Consider the following 18162-nt stretch of genomic DNA (forward strand, 5'->3'; position numbering starts at 1 on the left):
GAATCGAATAATCTTACTATGGAGTTATTTAATAATAGTAATAATTAATTAATTATCCTAATTTAAAAGTTTTATTAAATAAAAAAATATAACAAATAAAATAACATGATCTTGTGTACAAAAAATAACCGTTTATGTTAAAATTCAGTTTTGAGTCTTGACTTAAATCTAAAATTAATATTATACATATTTAAAACGCTGGTTTTTCTATATAATCTTTATTTGCGGATAGAAAAATTAGCTGGCTTGCATGTTCATTTGTTACCGACGATCTATGATCAGTTAATACACAGCCACCAGTAGTAAACCATCGGGTAGTTAACATCCGCTAACATTATATCATGTATTGATACTAATGTGGCAAAACCGAAACGGAAACCAATATCAATACTTACTCGTATTGATATGCAGTTCCCACGGAACAGAGCCTATTTTCAATATCACAGAAACAAGCTTCCTTGTTCACATCCGGCAGAATCCCGATCGACCTTACTCTTATCCTAAATGGCTGCCTATAAATACGGTATCCATTTACCCATACATTTAGAATAGTAGAATGAATTAAACTGGTGTTAACTAATTACTCCGCTTACTGCACCGACGCTCATCTGGTCGTGAAGCCCGCGCGCCTCACATCGCCGCCAGCTCTGAGAGTCAATCTTTATTATTCTCGGGCAGAGCTTAAATACTCTGTCCTCACACATTCAATTATAAATTACTATCTTATTTGTATTAACCACATATTATATATATTTTATTTTATTCATTATTATACATATCTGTACAACTTTAAACCATCGTTTTGTCATTTAAACACCTTCCAACGACTCTACATCACAGACGTGAACCGTTCAAGTATTTATGCGTCAACGGTGTATCGCGTCGTCTTCTTGCAGGCCGGCCCACTACACACCTTTACTAAAAATGCGTTCAGACGCAACGCTTATAGCTTGAACAGTCATAACTTTTTTTACTGAAATGAACATAACAGGGTAAATCGTTTTGTTTAAGTTCCACCAATCTAGTGGATCTTGTTCAAAGCCAATTATTGGATTATTTAAGTATAAGTCCAATTCATTTTTTACATTTTGGCTAAGTGGAACTTCCTAAAACAATATAATTAAAATTTATTAAACATAAATTGAAAAATTTACATTCAAATTCTTACTTGGAAATTATCAGAATGATTATTTTCAGGAGAGCAAAAAATGAGTGACAGCCCAGTTTTTCTTTTTTTTTATGACACCTGTTGATTATGAATATTGTTAACATAACTGTCACCTTCGGTACTTTTGTACGTAGCTTCACAAAATTCACAAATGGTTTCCTTTAAAACTGATAAATCGTCATACTATATGTGTTCCATTTTAAACCTAGGATCTAATACAGTACATGTAATCAGAATCGTGTTATCTTGATAGCGTTGCTCTAGAACAGGGGTCGGCAACCCGCGGCCCATGGGCCGCATGCGGCCCGCGTAGCAATTTTATGCGGCCCGCGATAATAATTTATAGTTAGTTTAAAAATATTATACAACACGTTATCTTTGCCGATAAAAATTGGGATTTCTCACGAGAAGTTAGTTATACAATTATTGAACAAAAATAGATATTATGTATAGAAACATTGTATACGTTATCTACGTTTCGTTAAACATCGATAATAATTTATTATACAAAACGAAATACGAAATAGGTTCTAGAGTCTAGAACCTCAATAATAGTTCTGTACAAATTTTTAATTTGTCTTCTGTTGATGTTTATGTCTCCACTTTCATTGACTTCTGTTACGTCAGATAATTTTGATTTAATTGAAGAAATAACTGGTAGTATAACTGAACCCATGACATACGACTCTCCGGCCAAATTATCTGTTATTTCCCGGATTGGCTGTGTTATACAACTTAGATTTTTTAACACAATAATTTTAATAATAATAATTTACCTCCAAGTAAACAATAAGAAAATATTACGAATGACGGAAACAGGAAATGCACATTAACTAAATCGCACCAACAAACCGTTATCAGTTTATAATATAATGGTATTGTCAATATGAAAAACTAGAGTAGTGGGGTATTTTCTAAGATTTTTAGATTATAGAGGTTGCCTCATAGTCATATAAACAAAATAAAAACCCCGAACGCCGTAGCTTATCTAGTGACGTCACTGTTACGTGCCACCGGCTCGATTTCAAGTGTTGCAAGTCGAAGATGTATTTAAATTAAATAAACATGAGACTTTTAATACATTAATACATTTATTTTAATACTCAAAGTGTTAACAAAATTCTAATACAAAGTGACGTGAAGTTGCTTGTTGTTCCGTGACTAGAACTCATCTGAATTGTGGTCATTTTGGTCCCTCTTTTTTTTTTTTTTTTTTTATTAGAAAATAAGGCTTCAACATCACAGGTTATTAGCCTACCGTACATTAAATGTAAAAATAACAAAAAAAAGATATGACTTAGTATTTACAGAAATTTTTACATAATTACAATTTATTTATAAGATTTATTTTAGTTAAGAATGTAATGATTTTGGTGATGTTATTTTCATTTAGTGCTTCTTCCATAGTCGGTGGTATTTTAAGGTGGTATCTTATATCCAGGTACTTCGTGCATTCTTGGATTATGTGATGGATTGAAAGGTCAGTGTGGCATTCATCACAAGTGGGTGGTGGATTTTTGTTGAGGAGAAGTGAGTGGGTTAGGAGTGAGTGTCCGATTTTGCATCTTGTGATGACAACTTCCTGTCGTCTGTTGAGATGGTAGGGTGGGGTCCATTTTTTAATATCTTTCTTAATTGTTTTGAGTTTATTTAAGAGAGGAATTGTATCCCAAAACTTTTGCCATCTAGAGTAAGTTTTATGCTTGATGGATGATTTGATGTCATTTGTCGATAAGTCGGAGGATGTTGGATGAGGGATGATTCTAATTGCAAGGTTAGCTGCCTTGTCAGCAATTTCGTTACCGGTTATGCCTATGTGGGATGGTACCCACATAAATTCGATGTTTGAAGTCGGGGTTAATATTTTTTGTATGTTTTGAGAATATTCGTTGGAAGGTAAGGGATTTTTAAGAGCAAGTAGGGCACTGAGTGAATCACTTAAAATTAGGATGTGGTTTGATGTGATCGTTTTTGCAAATATGATTGCTTCATAAATGGCTTGGGTTTCTGCTGAGAATATACAAGTTTCTGGCGGAAGCTTGTGAAGTAGTGTGATATTGTTATGGGAGATTGCAAAGTCAACGCCTTGAGTGGATTTGGATGCGTCCGTATATATTTTAGTGAATAGCGGTTATTTGTCTTGGATAATTTCATGAAATGTTGAGGTGATAATATTAGGATTTGTGAGGAGTTTGCTTTGTTGTAGAAGTTCAGTATTGATATTGATTTGCCAAAGCCAAGGGGGATGGTTTGGGTATGTGTTTTAACAGCTGTACGTATATTGAGTTTTTTGATCAGTTGGAAGAAGATGTTATGTATTGATGGTAAGGGGTTTTTAATTGAGATCGTTCTATTTGTGCTTTTGTTATTGAAGAAGTTATTGAATCCTATGTGATTAGGAGTGCTTTTTCTTTTGATTCCATAGTTTAAGAGTTCTTTTTCTCTGAGTAAATCGAGGGGAAGTTCTCCAGCATGGCATAAAATGCTGTTTGTGGGGCTGGTTCTGAAGGCTCCAGTTGATAAACGAATTCCCTCGTTATGGATTGGGTCTAACATTTTTAAGAGATTTTCTTTGGCTGTAATGTAGATTTGAGAGCCATAATGTATTTGGGATAATATAAGAGATTTATAAACTGTATTGAGTGATTTCATGCTGGCTCCCCATGTATGGTGGGAAAGTGACTTAATAATGTTCATTCTGATTTTGCAGGTACTTTTGAGTCTTTTTATGTGTGGGGTCCATTTAAGGTTGTTGTCGAATATCATTCCAAGTATGCGGAGTGTTTTACAAACGGGTATCGGCGAATTTTTAAGATATAATTGTATGTTTGCATTAGGACTAATGTGAAAGCTAATACATTGACTTTTGCTTGCAGAAAATTTGAATCCGGTTTTATGAGAAAAGTCTTGGAGTAGATTAAGTGAGTTTTGTAGTATTTCTACTGTTGTTATGATGTTTTGTCCGCTGCAGTAAATGTGACAGTCATCGGCGAATAATAAGTGTTTTGTGAATTTTGGAATATTTTTAAAAATGTCGTTGATGGCCAATAAAAACATAGTAACACTGATAACAGATCCTTGAAGGAGTCCGTTTTCAGTTTGGTGAATTTTTGATAGTTCTGCGTGAGCTCTGACTTGAATTTTGCGATCATTTAGGAAATTTTGTAAGAATAGAAACATTTTGCCATTAATGCCACTTTTTTGGATGATTTTGAGGACTCTATTTCGCCATACCATATCATAGGCCTTTTCTAAGTCTAAAGATATTAGTATGAGGTGTTGTTTTTGATTTTTCGCATTACAGATATCAGTATGGAGAGTGGAGAGTATGTCAATAGTCGAGTGGTTTTTGCGGAAACCACATTGTTCCTTAGTTATTAAGTTGGATGTTTCTAGATGCCAAATGAATCGTTTATTGACCATTTTTTCCATGGTTTTTGCAAGCGTATTAATAAGAGAAATAGGTCTGTAGTTGATAATATTGAATTTGTTTTTATTTGATTTAGGAATTGGTATAATGATCGCATTATGCCATTGGTCAGGATAAATACCTTTGTCCCAAATGGTATTATATATTTGGAGGAGGAGATCATGACCTATTGTGGGGAGGTTTTGTATAAAAGAAAAAGGTATTTCGTCAGGACCGGGGCTTTTGCTTTTACATCCAGATAAGGCATTGAAGAATTCATTTCGATTGAATGGCGCATTAAGGTGGTTGTCGTGTTGGAGGAAATTGGTTTCAAGTTCAATTTTGAGATTATCTTCAACAGTATTTTTGAAATTTATGAATTCTGGGTCATAATTAGTGCAGTCACTATTTTTTTTGAAATGAAGTGCGAAAGCTTCGGCTATATCTGAAGGAAGTGTGAGTGTATTATTGTTGGAAAGTAGATTGGGAGGAAGTGGTTGGTGGTTTATGCCCTTGATGGATTTAATTTTATTCCACATTTCAGTTGGAGATGTATTGGAGCTTATTGAGTTGGTGTAAATTTGCCACGATTCAGTTTTACTTTTTTTTGTAATAAATCTAGCTTGGGCACGTGTTTTTTTTTAGGTTTATATGGTCAGCCATTAGTTTGGTTTTTTTGAATCTGTTTAATGCTTGTTTATATAAATTAATTGCGTCATTACAATCTTTATTCCACCAGGGAACTTTTTTTCTTTTTTGTTGTGTATTTGTTTTTCTAATAGTCTTGTTAGCAGCTTCTAATATAATGTTGCAGAATTTGTCAATGATCAAGTTAATTTGAGTTTGGTTCGTTGTGAGATGAAGATTAATTAGATTCTCAATAAGATTTTGTGATATAATATCACTGTATAAGTTCCAATTTGGATTTTTGAGGCACCATCGGGAGCGTGGGTGGATTTTAGGAGATTCGTCAAGTATTTTTATGGAGATAGGCCAATGGCCGCTGGTGCTGTGAGGACTTTCCAATCGGTTTTAGGAGCGAAAGCACTGTTTGATATTGTGAGATCAATGGCCGAGAAGGAGTTGTAGGTTGCATTGTGGCGTGTGTATTCCCCGGTGTTGAGTAATGTTATTTGATCATTTTCTAAGAATTTTTCCACGGTTTTACCTCTGGGATCAGTAAGATTAGATCCCCAGATATGGTTTCGGCTATTAAAGTCGCCGAGAAAGAGAAAAGGTTTGGGTAATTGTTTGATGATATCATTTAGATCATTAAGCAAAAGATTAGTACTATCAGGTAAATAAATGTTGCAAATACATAAGGGAGTTTTGAGGTGTAAAGTGATAGCAATAACTTCTAATGGAGATTGGATATGGATTTCGGTGCTATCAATGAGATTGTTTACGAAAATTGCTACTCCTCCGCTTGCACGGAGATGTGTTTGGCGATTTTTGAAAAATCCTTTGTATCCTTTTATGGTAAAGGTGGTATTTGGTCGTAAATTTGTTTCTTGGAAACAGAGGGCGGTTGGTTGGAGGGCTTTTAATCGGTGAATATCGATATTGTGTTTGGCTAAGCCGTTTATATTCCATTGAATGATATTATCCATGGTAAGCGATAACAGAAAATATATAGTTAAGGTTTGTGTGATTTTTTCGTTTTGTTTTATTGGGCGTATTCAGATTTGGATTAAACTTTATTTGAGAGGTTGGGTTTGAAAAAGTAGATTTGAAAGTTTTGTTAGTCGTAATTTCAGTAATTTGACTTTTATGTTTGGACGAATTTTTTCGATTATGTCCATTACGGTTGGTATATCTGAGTTTGTGTTTTCAATCAGTGCGTGGATATTTATTGCTTTGTTGTTGAAATTGTCCAGGATGTATTTAAATTGTATGTAAGTGATTGGTGAGGAGCCATTTGTGGTGAAGTATTCGATAATAGGTTTTAAATTTTCGTCCAAGTTTGTATCCAGACTGCTAGAAGAATTTGATCGGGATTGTATTTTAGGTTTCTTGATAGTTTTTTCATTTTTAGTGTTAATGGATGAAGATAATAATATATTTGGGGAGTCAAGGAGTTTAGTTGACGATGAATCTCACATCAGTCTTTTATGTGTTTCATTGGGGGTATGTGACAGCAGTGTATCATTGGGATGATTTAGGGTTGAAGAAAAAAATTTGTTTTCTTCAGTGTCTTCGGTCCAATCAGTTTCGGTTTTTTCAAAAGGTATATCAAGCTGTGGGCTTGTGGGAGGGGGTGTATTTTCCATTAATTCGGTATGGTTTATAGGCGGGTCTTCGTGTTTGTTTAATTTGTTTGGACTAGATGGTATGGGCATATTTTTTGATTTATCATCAACGTTATTTTTGCAATTGTTTGTAGTATGGCCAGTAGCTTTGCATAAAAAACAAGTAATTTTATCGTCAGTGAAAAAGATTCTAAATTGTGACTCATTTTGTGTAATTAATAACGAGTTTGGGAGTTTGGGAATGTCTTCGTGTTTGAGGTATATTTGTCTACGGAAACTCATTATATACTCGTACCCTTCAATATTGATTCCAGCTTTGAGGTGGTTAATTTGAAATATGGGCAATATATCTTTGTTTTTTAGGGCGTCGGTAATTGCTTGGTTGGGTATAGAAGGGCATACGTTGGATATAATGAATCTTTTGGCCGGGTTTAATAATCTGCGTATTGGTATATTTTGGTCGTTGATATTTATTGATTGTGTTGTTTGCATTAAATTATCAAGTATTTGTTTACTGGACAAGAAGACACAGAAGCGGATGTTTTAAATTCTAGAAATAAATGTAATATTTTTTGGGGAGACAATTTTTCCAATTACAAGTATGTACTCTTTTTGAGGTATACCATCAATTGAATTGAAGACTAAGGCTTGTTCGCGGCTAGGCGTCTTTTCCATAGCGACAGCAGATGCGAAATTTATACTATTGTTCGTAGTATTTAATGAGGAGTTTATCGGTTGGTCATTAGTGGATGTATTTATATTTATGTGAGGGACGATAGTGTCTGCGGTGAGCGTGTTATCGCTGGACGGTGTGGTTAGAGTGGTGGGTAGAGGAGAAGTCTTGATTGCGATGCGTGTAGTATGATTAGTCGTTGAGGTGGTGGGGCAGCGAGTATTACGGTCGGTGCCTGTCACTACTATGTTTTTGTTTGATTGAAGAGACGACGTAGTATTATATGAAGATTTATAAGATGATGTTGAATTAGTAGATGGTGAGGAAACATTTTTGGTTATGAGTGTGGGGTAAGAAATATTAGAAGTAGATGTATTTGAACGATTATGTGTGGGATTTTTAGGCGAAATGCCCGTTGGATTTCTATTCATGGCGAAGATATGGGCAGATAGGCTAAGTATTAATTAAAGCATATTACCTTTCCAAATGTCGACGTGATTATTGTGCTATCGAAAAGCTATAAAACGTACAATGCGATAAGCACACGTGTTGCACGGTCGGCTGTTAAACACGAACTGTGGGTCCCTCTTTTATATGGATTGATTGACGTCATTGGACTTGTTGTTTCGGCATTTATTCCTTATTTAGCAATAGGCCATTGTTCGTTTGACCTGCTTCATTAATCTGTAGATTACATATTTTAATGTATATCACTGGTTTATGTCCAATTAATTAAATGTAGTTTAAATGTGTTTCTAGAAATATAGATTACATATTTTAATATATATTACTAGTTTAACTTAATCAAATATAGGTGTGCAATACCTGTGATATTGTGTTACGCACAATTCTATTTATACATGTTTCTAGAAATATGTGATAGCCCACAACATCACTGTAGTGTACAAATGTCAGGAGTCGGAACTTTGGGACTTCAGGAGAAAGCCGAGTCGCATTGGAATTGTAATAGGAACCTAATCGAATAGCTAACAAAAACAAACAAATAAATTAAATTACCCTCCAAGTTCGGAATTAAAATTCATGGTTTTTCTTACACTTTGTTTTACAATTATTTTTATGAATAAATACTTTTTTTAACACGTTGAATACCTCGATGTAATCGACGTGCATAGCCCGTTTAGCCGCACCTAAACTAGACCGTGCACAACATCGGTCGACTACGTGTCGACATCGCGACGCGTCGGCCAGTAGCGCTAGACCGTAATTTTTACAACCTATATTCATTATTATTTATTATTTGATAAATGATAAATATAATAAATTTATAAATAAATCGTTTTGTTGAACTTATGTACGAGTATTGAATATTATGAAATAAAGTATACTTAAAATTCAACTGAGTTTTATAATTTTAATTATACTTATTTGTAAAATGAATCAAGTTTCGCTGTACAAAAACTATATTTATATAAAATTATATGTGATAAGTAGTAACTATTATAACCGTGTCTGTTTACAAGTCATTAAGACATAAACCAAGAAATAAGCTACAAAAATACATCATCGCGGCAGATCGCCTTCATCGACGGTTTCCAGAAAAAGAATAACCATTGCTAAAAATAAACGAAAACGAAATCCAAATACACCGTATAAATGAAGACGTTTCATTGAATAAAGACAGATAAAAAGGATATACTACATATAGAAAAGATTAAAATAAATTGAAAATAGCCATGTTTTTCATTATAATTCATTTATTATTAAACTTTTTTCTTCGATTATTCGATTATTCGATTATTTTAATATTGTTAAAAACAATCGATTAATCCAATAATCGATTAAAATATTCAATTAATCGCACAGCCCTACTCAGTGTACCAAATATGTTATCGATGAACAGGCAAAATCAACAAATAGAATTGTACTTAGGCTACCTCCATACCACTGCGAGCTGAATCCTATCAAATTAGCATGGGCCACGGTAAAACATCACGTTGGATGAATAATAAGACATTCAAATTACCAGAAGTAAAAACATTACTGTGTGATGGCGTGGAGCGAGTAACACCCCAAATGTGGAAGGATTTTATCAATCATGTTACGAAAGAAGAAGATAGATTCTTTCAAATTGATTTCATTAGTGAAGAGATTTTGGAATCGGAAACTTCACACGTACTTACCATTACCGGAGACACTTCCAATTCCGAATCTAATTTTTAATTATGTATTTTATTGTTAAACTATTTTTTTGTAGATAGTATGTGTTATTAAAATTTAAAAATTGTATGTATGGTATTTGTAAATATGTTTTAAATTATAAATAAATGTAGAAAATTTAAAATAACTGTTATTGTTATTTATACTTAAAATGGTATTATTATTATTATTATTATTATCCAGCGGAACGGTAGTGGCGCGAAGCTAAAAAAAAAAAAATAGCGGAGCGGTCACGACCGTAGTACATTACACGAGTCAGGGGGTCAATTCTTGAAATCATACGACTAAATCTCGCATGCGACATAAGTCATACATTTTATCGATTGTGACAAATTTTTATCGCATGCGACATACAATTGGTATTCTTGAATTGAAATCGATAAGATTTTATCACTTGTCGAATGCGATAAAGTTTATCGAAGGAACCACTACAATAACAACACAAATCTAGATTTTAACCTCAAATAAACTGGAAACTTATATAAATTATTATTTTATTCCTTTATGACTGAATGTTATCAACGATAAATGTATCATACAAGGTGGATATATATATCCACCTTGGTATCATATAAGTCAATAGTTCCTATTGACCTATTATTCTAAAATCACGATTCACGGTTCATACTTCATACTACCTATTAGATTAGTTCAAGCCATTACAACAAGCCATTCATTCAATTACAAACAAGTAACATCATACTAAGTTAAAAAATGTACTAAATTACCAATAACATAGGTTAAACATAGGTCAATTAATTCCTTAACAATGTCTTTTATAAGCCTTAAGTTTTTTACAAATAAACGATCTGAAAATGTAAAAGAATTTGTCATATTTTCTGGATTGTGAGTTTGCCTTTCATAATATATATTATGATTTTCGTGTTCTTCGACGTTATTAAGGGGATTGGAAGCGGTGATTTAATAAGGGGCCGTGTATAGGCAATTCAATGTTTTATTCACGTTACGCAGTTTGTTTGTGTGCAAAGTAAATTATCATTAGTGTGCGTTGACACGGTCGGAATCCGTCGTACAGCCTCGTCATGTCTGTGGTGGGGAGCGAAGCATGGTCGACAACGCAAGCCACGTAGATATTATTATTATTATTATTATTATTATTATTATTATTTTATTATTATTATTATTATTAGGTATTATATTTTATATTATTACTCATTCCAACCGCGCACCAAAACCATTTGTCAATCATTACTTTTGAGCCACAATATGACTTACGTGAAAAGCTTTGATATCTTGTTGAGTTATCTAATGTCAATATTTTTTTTTTTTTTCAGTCGAAAGTGGAATACTCTTTATATAGATTACACTTGCTAATAAAAATTATATACTTAATCGTTATAAGTAATAAAGAAATTTATTTGTAAATTACTACAAGTTCACGTAATATACACGTTTTATATACACTTCGAATCAAGTACAAAATTATGAAGTCCAAGCTCAAATTGAATATGATGGAGAAATAATTTCTAATATCATGTGGTTGAGGTAAAATTCTGATAAAGGTATTTCCATTTTACCTTTCCAAAATAAATCATCTCGTTCAATTAAATCAACCAACATTCCTAAAAAAAATTAATTCAATGATTACGATGTCTATAGTACTTTTATCAATGTAAACATGTAAATAATTTAAGGTATGATTATGTATGTTTACCTTTAGGTGTCCATACTACAAAATAACAAAATTTCCTTTGCGTAATGTGTAGTTGACCCTGTACTTGAAAATAATAATCATGGCTATTCTTCAAAACTAATTTGTTGTCTTTTTGTTCTAAATATTTAATTTTCTTCTCCTTGTATGCATTTTCCGGCGTTAAATCTCTTATTGAAAAAGGACATTTAATTTCTATTATTGAATTATCTCCAATAAGTCCGTCAGGTGATGCCGCTAAATAAGGTAGTGTAGGATCAACAAATAATCCAGCAGTAATCACTTTGAATTTGTATAATGATTCGAATTGCTCTTTCGCGACAGGTTCAAATTGTATACCGTAACTTTATATATTGTAATATACAAATATATATTTAATTATTACATTTTTTTCAAAACATAATAGTATAAATTATTTTAAATTTTACCTGGTAGCAGTTGTTCCATGAAAATATTGTGATGCATATAAAATTGAAACAATTGTATTTTTCCGGTTTGTACTTTTTCGAAGCTTACATACTTTGCCAAAATTAGATGCTGTCAGCCTGTATGAACGTTCCCTCTTCCACTCTTCACATTGTGATTGTTCAGTAGTTCGACGTTCTAATTTATTAATATCTTGTAAGCTAAGTTTTAACCGCGATAACATATCTAATTTTTGTTCCTCAAATTCTTCACGAGAAAGTATTAATGGCTTACATCCTAAACTTTCATTTACAGCACCATAATCTTCGTCGGGTCCATCTATCAATTTTTTTTTGGTTCGAGAACTACATAAAATATTTAATTATGTAAAAGTAAATTTTAAAAAATGTATTTAAAAAAATGTACTTGAATGCTTGAAGTGGTTTTCTTATTTCTTTTTGTTTTTGAGATTTAATGTTTTTTAATATAAACGCTTTTGTAAATTTTCCTGGACTATAATTGGTTGCCTTTTTATGCAATTTTCGTAAATATTCCGGCCCATAGTTATAAAAAGTCAGCGCAGTATGACAGCGAGTCGTATAAGAACCTTTAATTTTAAAATGAGATGCGTAATTATTTTATTATAAAGTATAATATGTTTAAAAATTAATTTAGTTAAATCACCTCTAAATGAAAAGTTTATCCTTTTTCCTCCTATATATTTCGCCACAATACTATTGTATGATTCGACTGCATTGTTATTGACGTGATAAACTAAACTTTCTGAATGATATGCCACTAAATTTATAGATGCTATAATATCGTTCCAAATACCACATTCTTGCATTTTTGGAACTAAATTTATATCAGTATCATTTTTTCTTGTACAAAAATACCTAAAATAACATTAAAACATTATTAGGTGTATCTCAAACGTTATTGTGAGAGTAGGTACAGTAAAAAAAATGTACTATTCTTACATATCACATTTTTCATGAGAACCAAATACATGATAAGGTCCGTTCGTAATATCAATTTTTAATAATTTTGTTTTCTCGTTATGAGCAATTTTCATATTTTTTCTAAATAATATAGCTTTAGTCACTGCGTATCTGCATAGAGGAATAAAATTAAAAAATATTGTTTAATCATAAAAATAATGATTATATATATATAACTACCTTAATCTTAACACATTTTCTTTTATTTTCGTTCGTATAAATCCTGGCACAACTTTACCCATTGAACTTTTTCTTTTTGATGACATATCTTTCAAGCGGTTGCAATAATTCCTTAAAATGTGGTTCGTACATTCTACTTTTTTTACAATCACATTATTACCATAAGGTTTTTCCAGCTGTATTTTTTTCATTACGCTACTGTCTCCATCTCCAATTAGGTGGCTATAAATTAAATTATTAGTTTTTAAACTTTGAACGAAACCTTGGACAATTATGTCTGCTTCCATTGCTGTCGATGTTCCGCTCCAATTTTTGTAACAAACATGATTTTCTGGTGTTTTTTGCATATTATCTGCTTTATGGCATATCGAACAGTATTTATTACGTACACCTAAGTATAGCACTTTCTTGGTTCTATAACCGACAATACACCCCTAAAAAATAATAAAATTAAAATAATGATTATAAACACAGAAGATATTACGTTTTAATAACAATAAATAACTTACAACGCCAGACATTGCATTATAATTTGGTCTATAGGACCTTTTAGACCAGGCACCATCAGCAACTACAGCTATCATCGGAACACCATCTTTATTTACATTACCATTTTCGACAGCTAATCTAGCTTCTTCTTTAGCTGCATCTTCACATGCTTCCAATGCAACTTTATGTGTAAGCTCTCCAATATCTTGGTGTAATTTTTGATACAATGGATTACTTAAACATGGCATATTCAATATAGCAGAAAACTGTTGTATTTGTGAATAACCTTGACCAGTATTCACTGCAGATGACACTATGGCTAAATTTATGGACAAAAGTGTACTATTTTGCGGTTCAGTGGGTATAATCTCTTTTTTATGACACATTTTGCAAATAAAGACGAATTCACTAAAAAAACCAATCTTTTTTTCACATAAAAATCTTAAATCGGAAAATGTACAGTTGAAACCCTCATGTTTGATTTTTGCAATAGTATCAAACACAAATTTTATGTCTACTATTCTTCGACCTTCAATTACGTAAATTCTAAATAACACATATTATATGTACCTATATATTTTTATACAAAATAATATATTAAAAATTGATTTACTCTTCTGTTTCATCATGCGTTTGTGTGTTTGATGTTGATGGACAAATAATTTCATCATTAGAAATTGAGCCTGCATTTTCCTTAAACATACAATATCATTGAATATATATTATCAATGTTTGAATACAAAAAACAATTGCTTCTATAATATATTATTATGATGAAAATTAAAACTTACCATAATGTAATTGGAATTCAAACGCCATTTTAATAGCGCATTAACATTGCCCTTGTGTTTTTTCAGTTTTGATAACGATAACTTTTTTTTTTTAGAATTACCCATAGTGTTTTATTTATTTTTCAAAATATTTTATAAAGAAAACAGAATCATTAATAAGTTCACTGTAACTATACAAAGCAAATGTGGTAATAATATTATCAAACGTCAGAAAATATAATAATCATTATTACATCATCCAGTATCTATTTTGTTTTAGGAATATTGTCGATAATATCTATAAATAATTGATGTTTGACAGTCACGTGCCGAATCGCCTAGTTTGTACACTTTCGCACGCGCACACACATGTCACTACAAAACTGCTACTGTTTAAAACAGAAGGCATAGCTAATTTCCAACGTACCGATTAATCTAGTGACACGATAAGAATTCTGAAAACAAATTTGAATTTGTCATCAAGTCTTCTTGAGATCGACTTTCCCACATTTTTAATTTTTTGATTAAAACTTTTCCAAAAATTGAAATATGTCAATTTTTTAATTACTCTTTTTTAATATATCGTTTTTAGGATTTTAGGAAGGTAATATTAAAAATATGGGAAAGTCGATCTCAAGTAGACTTGACGATAAATTCAAATCTGTTTTCAGAATTCTTATCACTTCATTATATCAATCGGTACGTTGGAAATAGAACACCTCTATAATCCTATGTTTCACGTGTGTTAGACAAAGACAGAAAATCGTCGCTTCCAATCCCCTTAATGGCAAACAAATGCCATATCTTCAAAATTAGCTATTCTAATAGTACATAGCAGCGGTTCCCAACCTTTTTAGTAGTGCGGACCACCAATTTCGTAGAAAATCTTTGAGACCCACCAATAGTTATATATGTGTAATGTGCACATACGTCAGTTATTATAATTTTTTTATTAAAAAACAATTGTTTATCAAAAAAAAAAACTTTATTGAACCAGATTATTCAAGAGTTAAACAATTTAATGTAATTTTAGATTGTCCCCCACGATAGAATCAATATCTTGATTAAAAATGAATAGTTTTAGCCTTAAATCACTCAAAATTCAATTTATTCCAACATTTATTTTTAAAAAAATTAAAGTAGAAAAAGCTCGTTCACACAGACACACTGGTTGTCAAAATATAGCCCATCAAATTTCTAAGTGAAATTTTAGAAATTGCTGGAAAGTCTTGCCGAATATTTAACTAGAATGGTAATAATGGTTAAGTTTTGAAAAACAATTTTAGTCTGATCACATGAAAATTCAATCAACGAATCTTCTTCACTTGCTGATATTTAAGTAAATATTAATATTTTAAAAATATATGTGAGTAATGTTAATATAATATGGTTCACGAACCATGGGTTGGGAACCGCTGGTAACATTTTCAAGCTTATAGCCACATTACTTTTGGAATTATGAATAAATAATTAAAATTTGAAATGTGAAAGTCTTATTTACAGCGTATTTTTACCATTTCTCTCATTTTCCTCACATCTAGAAAAACTATTAAGATTTAAAAAAATGGCCCGTCTAAAGTACTACCACATGCTAATTTAAAATCTAAAAAAGATCCTAAAAAATTTTTGAACAAGTATTTTTATCCGAAAAAGTGTTTAACAAATAAAATACAAACATAATTATAAAACCATAATATTTTTCGCTTCAGTTAGAATCTAAAAGTGATCATGTAACATTTGTGTTTTCAGTCAGGTAATTCATTATACGCACAATAAAAATATAAAATCAAAGTGAACAATTTAAATTTAGAAATATTCATATATTTACCAAATATTTTAGTAACTGTTGATTGTACGGTTTTCGGGTGTCTATAACCATTAAGAAACATGAAAAAGATAGAAGAGCTTCATCACCCCCAGTTTTTTCATCGAAATTGCACCCCTGATTATTATCTAATATTTTTAAATGCGTATAAATCACAAATAAGTATATATAATATATAATAGCGCACGCTATAAAAAACTATAAAAAAACTTTTAGAAATCGCTTAGGACAGAGAAGTACAATATAATTGTGAATCTATACAGTGGAATCGTTTTTTATAACATTGATTTTGACGCTCGGCTTCCGAGTAATATCGTTACGAAAAACAGCCAAGAACGACGTAAGGATTGAAAAGGGGAATGTGGAAAACGGTGCGTGTCGAAAATCGCTTTTTTCGCGCTGCTGCAGCAGGGCGCGTGTGATGCAATAACGAGCCTCAGTGAATAATAATAATAATAATTAAGTTTTGTATAAATTAAAAAAAATAATATTTTATAATATTATTATTACGGCGTGGTTAAAATCAAACGGATGCTTAAATTTAGATACGGTGGCACGATCCTATTAAACTTGAATAAATATTATATTCTGTAATAATATATATTTTAAATAAACTAAGATATATAATATAAAAGTATATAAGAATGTACAAGTTTATATAAGTATATAGGTATGAAGCGGCGCTTTTTCCAGCACTAGTTATTCGATGCAATCTCCACGCGACACGGCACGTACATATAAAAAGAACGGATCGACAATACCGAATACAAATCAAACGCGGCGGCGGCGGCGACGTTGACGGATTTGGGGTTGTCGTGTCTCCCAATGATAAACGACCGTTTAACCGGCGGCTGTCTAGACCACGGGGCCGCCCTTGCACAACAATAATGGCCGAAGCGACGAAGGGTGGCCTGTGAGCAAAGGCGGCGGAGGCGGCCTGTCAATCATTGTGCGCGCGACCAAGACGACCGCGAAACCGTACGAAAATGTACCCGCGAGCGTAGGTAAAAATCATTTACGCGGGAGCGGGATCAATATATTTAGGTAATTATTATTATTTTTATTACTTATTTATTCACTAGCCAGGGTTTTGGCAATTAAAGGTGGTAGAATTCCAAAACCTCCCTTCCTACGTCACTGTATGTGTGTATATGCCGATACGTCTGAATTGTCATGAAGTACTATCATAGAAATGTTTATGTGTGAAACGATCGTCTCCTTTCACTCGGCGCATTCATATCACACCTCATACAAGATTATCGATGACAATATCTAGCAGAATAGTTATGCGTACACCGCTGATAATAATCGATTTATATTTTCAAACGGTCCTTTATTTTTCCGAAGAAAGACGAATATTTACAAACTGAGTTCAAAGAAACTTTTCTCTTGCTTCGCACTGATATTAATAATCAAATTTGTTTTTATTTTATTAATGTTTTGTCTATATTAAATGGTAATTTATAATTAAAATGTATCGTTTTTTAACTCTCTATCTCCAACATAAGCAAAAGCTTACAAGAGATGGATAAATCAATTTCATTTTTTAATATATAATTTTGTCTATTTTTCTGATTTAAATAAAAAAAAAAAAAGTAAACAAAAATGAATGTAACAAGTAATGTATCCGTAGAAATATTTACAAAGCTTGACGGGTTGATTGAAGGGAGCGTCCAATAACGCTACTTCAGGATATTATTATTGTTTTTGCGTTATATACTAGTTTATATATTATTGTATATGCAATAATTAAAAATCGTTGTACAATTGAATATACGAGCAGATTGTTATAGGCCGGCATCACACTAGAACCGACTACGTGCGACTGCTGACTAGGTAAGACAATAGGACGACTGGTGGTATAGCTTGAATTCTCACATTGGTGCATACTTGTTGGAAACGTTGACTGTAGTTATTGTGAATATTTTTCCTATAGTAAATTTTTTTTATATTTTTATACCTACCACTTTTATAATTTTTCTCGTATAACAAACTTTTTGATAACACGAGTGAGTTCTTTGTTTTCACAAGCATTATTTTTCTTGAATTAAAATAATTAATTTTTCAGTATCTTCAATGTTATCCGTGATTTTTCTTTCAAAAATTCATTTTTAAAAAAAGCTTTCATTGTTTGAAAAATAAT

The 18162-nt window shown here is 31.9% G+C and overlaps 1 protein-coding gene across 1 annotated transcript; it reads right to left on the bottom strand.

Annotated features, from left to right (window-relative positions):
* Window positions 1-11032: 11032 nt before the first annotated feature.
* On the bottom strand, window positions 11033-14671 carry LOC112681438. Its single transcript, XM_025551691.1, has 10 exons — window positions 14216-14671; window positions 14038-14117; window positions 13445-13970; window positions 12936-13369; window positions 12735-12866; window positions 12439-12650; window positions 12181-12361; window positions 11778-12119; window positions 11353-11693; window positions 11033-11260 (listed from the first exon to the last, which is right to left on the bottom strand). The coding sequence occupies exons 1-10, from the start codon at window positions 14318-14320 to the stop codon at window positions 11136-11138; spliced, it is 2478 nt and encodes an 825-aa protein (XP_025407476.1). The 5' UTR covers window positions 14321-14671; the 3' UTR covers window positions 11033-11135.
* Window positions 14672-18162: the final 3491 nt, after the last annotated feature.

Source organism: Sipha flava, unplaced genomic scaffold (assembly GCF_003268045.1).
Source record: "Sipha flava isolate LNK unplaced genomic scaffold, YSA_version1 19126_pilon_pilon, whole genome shotgun sequence".
Classification (NCBI taxonomy): Eukaryota; Metazoa; Arthropoda; class Insecta; order Hemiptera; family Aphididae; genus Sipha; species Sipha flava.